The sequence below is a fragment of the Plenodomus lingam genome (assembly GCF_022343315.1).
Source record: "Plenodomus lingam strain CAN1 chromosome Unknown contig_1, whole genome shotgun sequence".
Classification (NCBI taxonomy): Eukaryota; Fungi; Ascomycota; class Dothideomycetes; order Pleosporales; family Leptosphaeriaceae; genus Plenodomus; species Plenodomus lingam.
In genome coordinates, this window is record NW_027093927.1 from 365,545 (window position 1) to 373,743 (window position 8,199).

General features: G+C 44.1%; 2 protein-coding genes across 2 annotated transcripts; both read left to right on the forward strand.

Moving 5' to 3' along the window:
* Window positions 1-1,225: 1,225 nt before the first annotated feature.
* Window positions 1,226-2,317, forward strand: IAQ61_000107 (uncharacterized protein; the record flags this gene model as incomplete). Its single annotated transcript, XM_066094534.1, has 1 exon — window positions 1,226-2,317. One exon carries the CDS (start codon window positions 1,226-1,228, stop codon window positions 2,315-2,317), a length of 1,092 nt encoding a protein of 363 aa, XP_065955387.1.
* A 330-nt stretch (window positions 2,318-2,647) lies between these two features.
* Window positions 2,648-6,027, forward strand: IAQ61_000108 (uncharacterized protein; the record flags this gene model as incomplete). Its single annotated transcript, XM_066094535.1, has 3 exons — window positions 2,648-3,273; window positions 3,326-5,808; window positions 5,867-6,027. 3 exons carry the CDS (start codon window positions 2,648-2,650, stop codon window positions 6,025-6,027), a joined length of 3,270 nt encoding a protein of 1,089 aa, XP_065955388.1.
* Window positions 6,028-8,199: the final 2,172 nt, after the last annotated feature.

An 8,199-nucleotide genomic window follows, 5' to 3' on the forward strand; every position in this document is an offset into this window, starting at 1 on the left:
TAAACACGTTAGAGCTCTCCTAGGTAAATAAATAGTATAGGATTATAGTAACTAAGAAGAGGCGCTTTATATATATAAGAGTTATATTACTAGCCTAGTATAAGGTTAAAAAGGTATATTAGTTTTATAGACACCTATAAAGTATATAGTATAAAATAGGAGCGTCTATCTTTATAAGATAAGTTACACTACTAAAGTTAAAATCCTCTACTAGGGTCCTAGTTATATATACTCTAAAGGGTAGTAACTAGATTAACGCGCTTAATTCTTGCTAATACTATATAATAATAGGCTACTCTTTAAATATATCCTTATTATAGAGCTCTAAAAAGACGTCCTTTATAATCCTATATTACTTCTTAATAGTATTATATTATTAACTAGTAGATATAACTAAGTATTTATTCTCCCTAATACTAGTAAATATAGCTATAAATATCTTAAATAACTACCCTATTTCTCTAAATAATAGGAGGACCTTATTTATCTTTGTATCTTTACTTATATAGTAAGTGCAGGAAGAGAATATAAGCTATCTATTAGAGGTAGATCTTTGCTATATATAATTAAGGGAGGTGCGTTTAATAGGGGTGCTATAATAGCTCTAGTATAGTATACTAAATTAAGAGTATCCTTATAGTAGCATAAAGTTAATAAGTAACTAACTAGGCGTCTTACTATCTAGCCTAGGTCTAATAGGGGTAATAGGTATATTAAATATTATTAATTATATAGCATTAGTAATATAATAATATGCTATTTCTAGACACGCTAAGTAATAGTATATAGTTATAGGGATAGTAAGAGGTAACAAAAGTTACACTATAGAAGATAGGCTATTAGATAGTGCTAGTAAGGTAGGAAAATAATATAGTTAAAGATATAATATATAGTATTAAAGGTAGAATCCTAGCTACTAATAAGTTAAAATCACGTATTACTAAACTAAGCCCTAGTTTCCCTTAGACGCTCTAGCTAAAATAGCTATTCTACCCTCCTATTAGCCTAGAAGTTTTTAGAAGATAATTAAATATATTCCTGCCCTCCTATTAGTTTAGAAGTTTGCATAAGTTTACTAGCGGCGCGCTTGCGTGCCACCAGGCCTAAATAGGATAGGCGGAACGCCAAATTTCAGTCAGAGCATCTGATTCATGAGATAAGTTAAAACTATCAGATACCTACTTGGAGATGCAGAGCTGCGACTGGATAGCATTGCGCGTCACGAATGGCTGATATGGCTTCACGAACCGCATTCGTGAGCGGACTGTTACCTGAGCTGGAGGCGGTACTTCACGCCTTTACACGGTCGTCGTCTGCCAGATTCCGCGTGGTGCAAACCGTGAATGCAACAGCGACGCAGCCCAAGACGCTATACATTCTCGATTCATCGTTCAATCCGCCTTCAGTCGCCCACTTGGCCCTCGTTACAGGCGCCCTCCGACAGCATGCACCTTTAGAACCCAGTCCTTGTAGAGTGCTACTCCTCTTCAGTACACACAATGCAGACAAGGCGCCGAGTCCCGCAAGCTTCGTGCAGCGCATCGCGCTCATGACCCTCTTCGCTCAAGACTTGTCACATAGCTTAAAGAGTACCGGTACCGGTATAGCTCCGCAGCTGGACACTGACACAGGCAATGTATCCATTGACATCGGCCTTACCAAAGAGCCATACTACAGTGATAAATCGGCCGCAATAGCAGAAAGCAAACCGTTGGTTTACACGTCGAACCCCAGTCATGTCCACCTTGTAGGCTACGATACGCTTATCCGCTTCTGCGATGCCAAATACTATCCAAACCACAACCCACCCCTCTCTGCGCTCAAGCCCTTTTTCGCCGCCAACCACAAGCTGCTCGTCACACAGCGGCCGTCAGATGCGAGGGACGCATCCTCTTCACGTTTCGGCACAATCGAAGAGCAGGACCAGTTTCTACGCAATCTCCGAGAGGGAGGATTGGAGGATCAGGGCTTTGATCCCGCATGGGCACGCAACATCATCATGACCAAGGCTGTGGGATCTGTCGGGGTGAGCTCTACCCGCATACGGAAAGCTGCGAGCGAGGGCAGATGGCATGAGGTGGGCGAGCTATGCACCAAAGGTGTGGCGGAGTGGATTGAGCATCAGAAATTGTATGCCGAAGCCGCGTCGGGGAAGAAGACACGGGTTGAGAAATTGCCAGACTCGAGTCTGGGGCTTCCGTACCGAAAACATAGCCTTGGTAGAAGCAAAGTTGCAGTCGGCCGCTACCTGTTTCTTCATGTTCACCTGCACACACCTAGAAGGAGGACATTGATGTATCGGATCCACAGTCTGTAAAATGCGAGGCAGTAACGGCTTGTGAGATCTGGTCGCTCTTGCTCATCTAGACGCACAGGCAGTCGCGGTCATACGCCACGATGCATCATCGTCGTCTTCTCACCTGACATAACCCCAGTTTCCCTTTTCTTTGCGAGCGTATTTGCTTTCCTTTGGAGAGCCATTCTTCTCTTTCTTTGGAGAGCCATTCTCCTCTTTGTTTGGAGAGCGTGCAGACTTTTTCATGTTTCCTACCTGGCCATTGGTGCTCTTGTTTCTCGGCCTGTAACGACTCTCCCATTTCTCTCTCACCGTCTCCGTTCGCCTTTACAATCGAATCTCCTCGCAGCAATGGCCTCGAAGTTATGCTGCATAGCAGAGGAGGATGAGGCTCGAGCCGACTCCCCTGAGTTACCAAACGCACGTGTCCCCCAGCCTACGCCTGCAAACCGTCCTCTTCTCCTACAAGCAGAAGGCTCCCCTACGTCCCACTTTACGAGTGCGCGCTCTGAGGATCTGCATGTGCTTCGCGAGTTATTCGACAGTGCTGAGGCCGGCTCTGACAAACGGGCCCTGCCCGCTCCCATACCTCGCCCACGTTTTGGCCGGCCGTCAATGCAGAGTCTTCGCAGTTTGCACAAGATGTCAAGTATGCGATCTATTATCAGGCGCAAATTCTCCAAAGAAGCGTCAGCCCATGACCTCACAGTTCCGGGTGCAGTGTCTCACAAGGCCGACGAGACCATCACCGAGGAGTCCAGCACGATGATTGTACAACCGAGAGAGGCCCCCAATGAACAGTTCAGAGTTGCAAAGAAGGAGCTCCGCAAACATCTTCTCAGTGACAAGAAGTCCGAACAGGGCGGATATGACTCGGACGCCGAGATGCTGGACGACATTGCCAACAGAATTGGCAAGAAGACAACAAGCAAACGATTGAGCGTACATAGCATCGAGTGGACACCGTCTATTGGAAGGTACTGTATTTCACGCAGACTGCCTAGTTTTACGCCTGCTAATGGTATGTAGCAAGCCTACACCATCTTCGTCTACCAAGGGTCGCATCAGCGCAGAGTCCAATTGTATCCTACCACCCTATGTGCAAAAGCCAATACCAATGTCTTTCTCAAATCGGGTTAGTCAAGTTCTAAGCACTCCCAATTTTCGATCAGATGCTCCCAGAGAAAAAGACCACAGGCTAAGACGCTCGCACTCGGCGACCTCCATGGGCCTGCCAAAGCCGTCACCAATTTCGCCATTGAGGCTGCCTAGTCTATCTACCTATGACGCTGACGGTGTGCCATGGTCCGAGGCTATGCACAAAAGTCTACGTCTCTCGCAATTTCCGGCTCCGCCACATCTTGCACATTCGAGACCAGGTGAGACAAAGCCAGACACTACCCATGGGTGGGACGAAAGCGGAAATTTCTTGGTCGTTGAAAAAGGTTCCGCTACAATTGTGAATTGTACAGATCTGAAACCATCCGCTGACAGCTCAGCCCACGCGGTAGAAATTCGTGTGCAACAGCCAACACTGACCGAAAGCCCTCGGCCATCAAGATCAGTTTGTGCTTCCGTGCGAGATAATATCATGTCCGGAGGAGTCACAGAGTATGGTCAAGGATCAAAAGATGGGGAGGAGGTGGAGAGTGAGGAGAATCCTCGCCGTTCTGTACACCTCTACAGCATGCGTATCTCGCATCATCTACGATCTGGTTCACTTCTGTCGTGGGATCAGCTTGTTGACGCCCCAGAGCTCCCTACTACGCATTCCCCGCTTCAGCAACGCACTGTTCCAGTCCAGAGTCGCCATACACTCAGCCATAGGCAAATCCCTCGGCACGACCGTCAAACTTCTAGCTCCGGCTTTGCAAGTAACAAAGTACCCAGTAAGTGGGGAAAAGTCATTCCTATCAATCGAGACGACCGGCCGGACGCAGCGTCCTCGCTATACTTAAGTAGACCGCAGAGTCCGCCAGGAAGTCTTGGTGGATCCTTAATCAACCTTCCGCAAAGTGCATGCCACCACCGTACCTTCAGTGCCTCGGCATTCGATAACAAAACTTGTCGACGTTCACAATCTTGCCCATCTACTGACGAGGCAATGCATACCGACAGGGCAAGCCGGCGACCTGTTCTACAACATTCCGTGGATGACACTACATGCGCTCGCGCACCAAGTGCTGAGAATTCCAAGTTTGCAACAATTATGCCGTTGGCGCGCAAAAACAGCGTTGCAGATACGAAGACGTCTAAATTTCGAGAAGACTTCAACCCGTCCCCGCCAAAGAAGCGGCTGACACCTTCATCATCGATCGCCAAGTTTCTGAACCCAAAGCGGCTCAGTTTGCGTAGTCAGAGCGAGGCGAACCTGCAGCCAAATTGTACTATCATGTCCACGGACGGTCCTATCGACACATTGCTTGTTCCTCTCGATAGAGAACACCGGCAATCACATCCGTTGATTAGCTTACAGGCTAAACATGAGGTTCTGGGAAGGAGCAAAGGTGCAAATCAAGTATGGGATCGTGCTATGCAAGCGCATCAGGAGGAGAAAGCCTCCATGTTCCTTCAAAGAGATAGGGATCTTACACTGCCTCACAGCCTCTTTCGCGAGCGTAGTGGAAGCGTCAACGCCCGGCATAATAGCGTCATGGAGGACTTGGACCCTTCTTTCTCAGTCCTTGGTGGGACTGAACAATCTTGCAGACCTTTGTTTCCACCAGGTCCGGGATGTGGCCAGAATCCCGGATTACCTCCCGTTTCCATGCTTCGCCGCCGCGCCATAGAGGGGAGAGAAGACGTGGAATCAGAGCACATTGTGTCGGCCGCATTCGAAGGGCAGGGTGATGCCACTGAGGTGGTAGGTGCATGGGGGCGTTATCCATCGCATACACGCCATGACCGTACCTTCTCTGCAGGTAGAATGGATCGTGTCGAGACTCGTGATTTTGCGTTGGAGGCTGCCATCAGATTTGCATCAGCGAGGAATGAGACCCACGACGACGATCTCATCGATCCTACTGAATGCTTGCCTTCGCCCGTGTTACTCCCCGGCGAAAAGAGGAAGAAGACGAAGAAGAAGGTCGGTAGCGGCCGAATGGCAAAAAGTAACTCCATGACCTTCGGTAAAGCGTTGATGAAGAATTACACAAAGATGTTTCGAAGTCAAAGTACAGAGTTCCGCCGGCATGGCAGGGGCCATCGCAGCTCCGTTGCATCGGGTGGCATCCTGGAATTTCCCGAATTGGAGCTTGTCCCCGACGTATGGACCGGCACGGAGAATCCGGGTGAGGTTAGCAATCATGTCAGATGCGGCAATCTCCTAGCAGGAGACTCCATGGCGACGCTGCGCCCACGTCGCAATTCCTCTGCACCGAATCTCAACGAACTTTCCTTTCGCGACGGGGCTGATGACTTGGAGCATGCCCAAGATCAAGCACGGGTTTGGTCAGTCTACTATGACGATTGTATACCCTCATTTCCTCGTGCAAGTTTCGAAGCTGACCCTGGTTCCACAAATCTCGGTCTGGCGATGCGAAGAAGCATAGACGACAGACGGGTAACCAGGCATTCGACCCCTTTCACTTCCCAAGGCCTCGGGCATTCTCGCCAACCAAGCCAATGGAGTCATAGGAGTACTTGCAGCCTTCAAAATGTACGACCAAGCTTTAGATCGACTGATAATCATGTTGGAGCGAGAGACGATAACACGAGTATGGCTAGTGTGAGAACGAGTACGATCGACCTTATCTCCAAGTTCAAGGAGGAAGAGGCCTTAGAGCACGACCGTGTGCTTTCACTTACAAGATCAGACTCACTTCGGGAATTCTATAGCCTTAGCATGCTATAAAAACATAGAATACAGATTCTTTTAAGGGGCACTTTAGCCTATATATAAATACATACAAATATTAATATAACAAGTGCAAGCCCTTGTTCTAGTTTGTATTTGTAATAATAAGGCAGAATTGCCTGCCTATTGTTCCATGCTAAGTTAGGCCTAATAAAGGCCCGACTTACTAATGTATATAGAGAACAGCTCGCCTATAGTTAGGATAGGCATTATTCTTCTTATCCTTTTGTACAAGACCTATAGGTATAGGAATCTTATCCTTTTCTATATAGACGCGCACTCCTATATGCCTTTAAGTTATATAGGATACCTTTTAGATACCCTACCTACCTAAGTTGTTATATTATAAGAAGAATATCCTCCTAGCTAGTAATAGTATTTAAGAATATTACACTTATTATTATTTTAAGCTACTAATTTAGTTCTAGTAGCTATCTAACCCTATAACTCTATAGTTAGAATAGCTATTAGAACTTCTAATAACTAAAGCCTATAGGCTTAGACTTCTAGACCTATAGGTAGTGCTAGATTACCTTTAGAAAAATCGCGTTAGATTGCGTTAAGGTAGAGACCTAGAGACTACTAAAAGCCTAGAGGAATTAGAGGTAAAGCTAATATCCTTCTATACCTAAACCCCCTAAAAAGAAAAGATTTATTATTCTTATTAACTATAAAATATTAGATAAAGGTAAAGGAAGGGTATCTAGTTTAGCCGCGTTTAAAAGCTTATTTACTAATAGAAAGAAATTAGATAAGGAAGACTTAATTAATAACGCCCTCCTTAAAGGACCTACTTCCTATCTATCTCTTAAGGTACCTTATGCTCCTAGGAAATCTTAAAGTAACACCTCCCTTAAAGATAAATATATATTAACCCTATCTAAAAAGAAGAGGTTAGAGGAATAAGTTAAATAACTTACTAATTAGTTATATAACACCTCCCTTTATAAGGAGATATAGGGTACTACCTAACCTAGCTAGTCTTTAGCTTTTATATTAAACCCTATAGTATATACTATAAAAGCTAAGAGATAATCTAAAAAGACGCTAAATATCTCTATACTTAGTAATAGTGCTAATCCTACTTTTAGATAATAGCAAGTATCTATTTAGGATAGGCTAGAGATTAACACTAATTACTACCCCTCTTCTAGAGCTTAGATAGCGTTAGTCTAGGGACACTACTTAGGACTAGCAAGAGAATACTTAGAGCCACGTTACCTATCTAATTCCCTAAGTCTTTAATTCTAAAAAGCTAAGGAAATAGTTACCTTTCTTTAAACTTACTTTATTACTAGAAATAAGATAGCTAAGAGTTAGACTATATTTAACTACCTATATATAACTAATATAGAGATATTCCCTGCTTTTAAGTTATAATTCTAGAGTCTTGCTATTAGAGGAGAAGTACCCTAATTAGAGTAGTATTACTACCTCTAGATAAAGATTACACCTTCCCTAAGGATACTAAATCTTGCTTTCTAATAGAATTAGTATAATAATTTTAAGGCTATAGTAGATTATCTTACTACTTTTAATATAGAACGCTGCCTATACCCTACTTTATCTGCTCCTACCTAGACTACTCTATTATCTAGAAAAGGACTAACCCCCTTCTAATACTCTAGAAACTAGTCCTATTTAGACGCTAATTAGAAACCCTATAATAGACCTTTAATAGCTAAACCTTATATACCCTACTTATAATAATAAGGCACTACCCCTTTGTAATAATAAGGTAGAATTGCCTGCCTATTGTTCCATGCTAAGTTAGGCCTAATAAAGGCCTAACTTACTTATATATATAGAGAACAGCTTGCCTATAGTTAGGATAGGTATATTCTTCTTGTCCTTTTGTACAAGACCTATAGGTGTAGGAATCTTATCCTTTTCTATATAGACGCGCACTCCTATATACCTTTAAGTTGTATAGGATACCTTTTAGATGCCCTACCTACCTAAGTTGTTATATTACAAGAAGAATATTATCCTAGCTAGTAATAGCATTCAAGAATATCGCATTTATTATTATTTTAAGCTACTAATT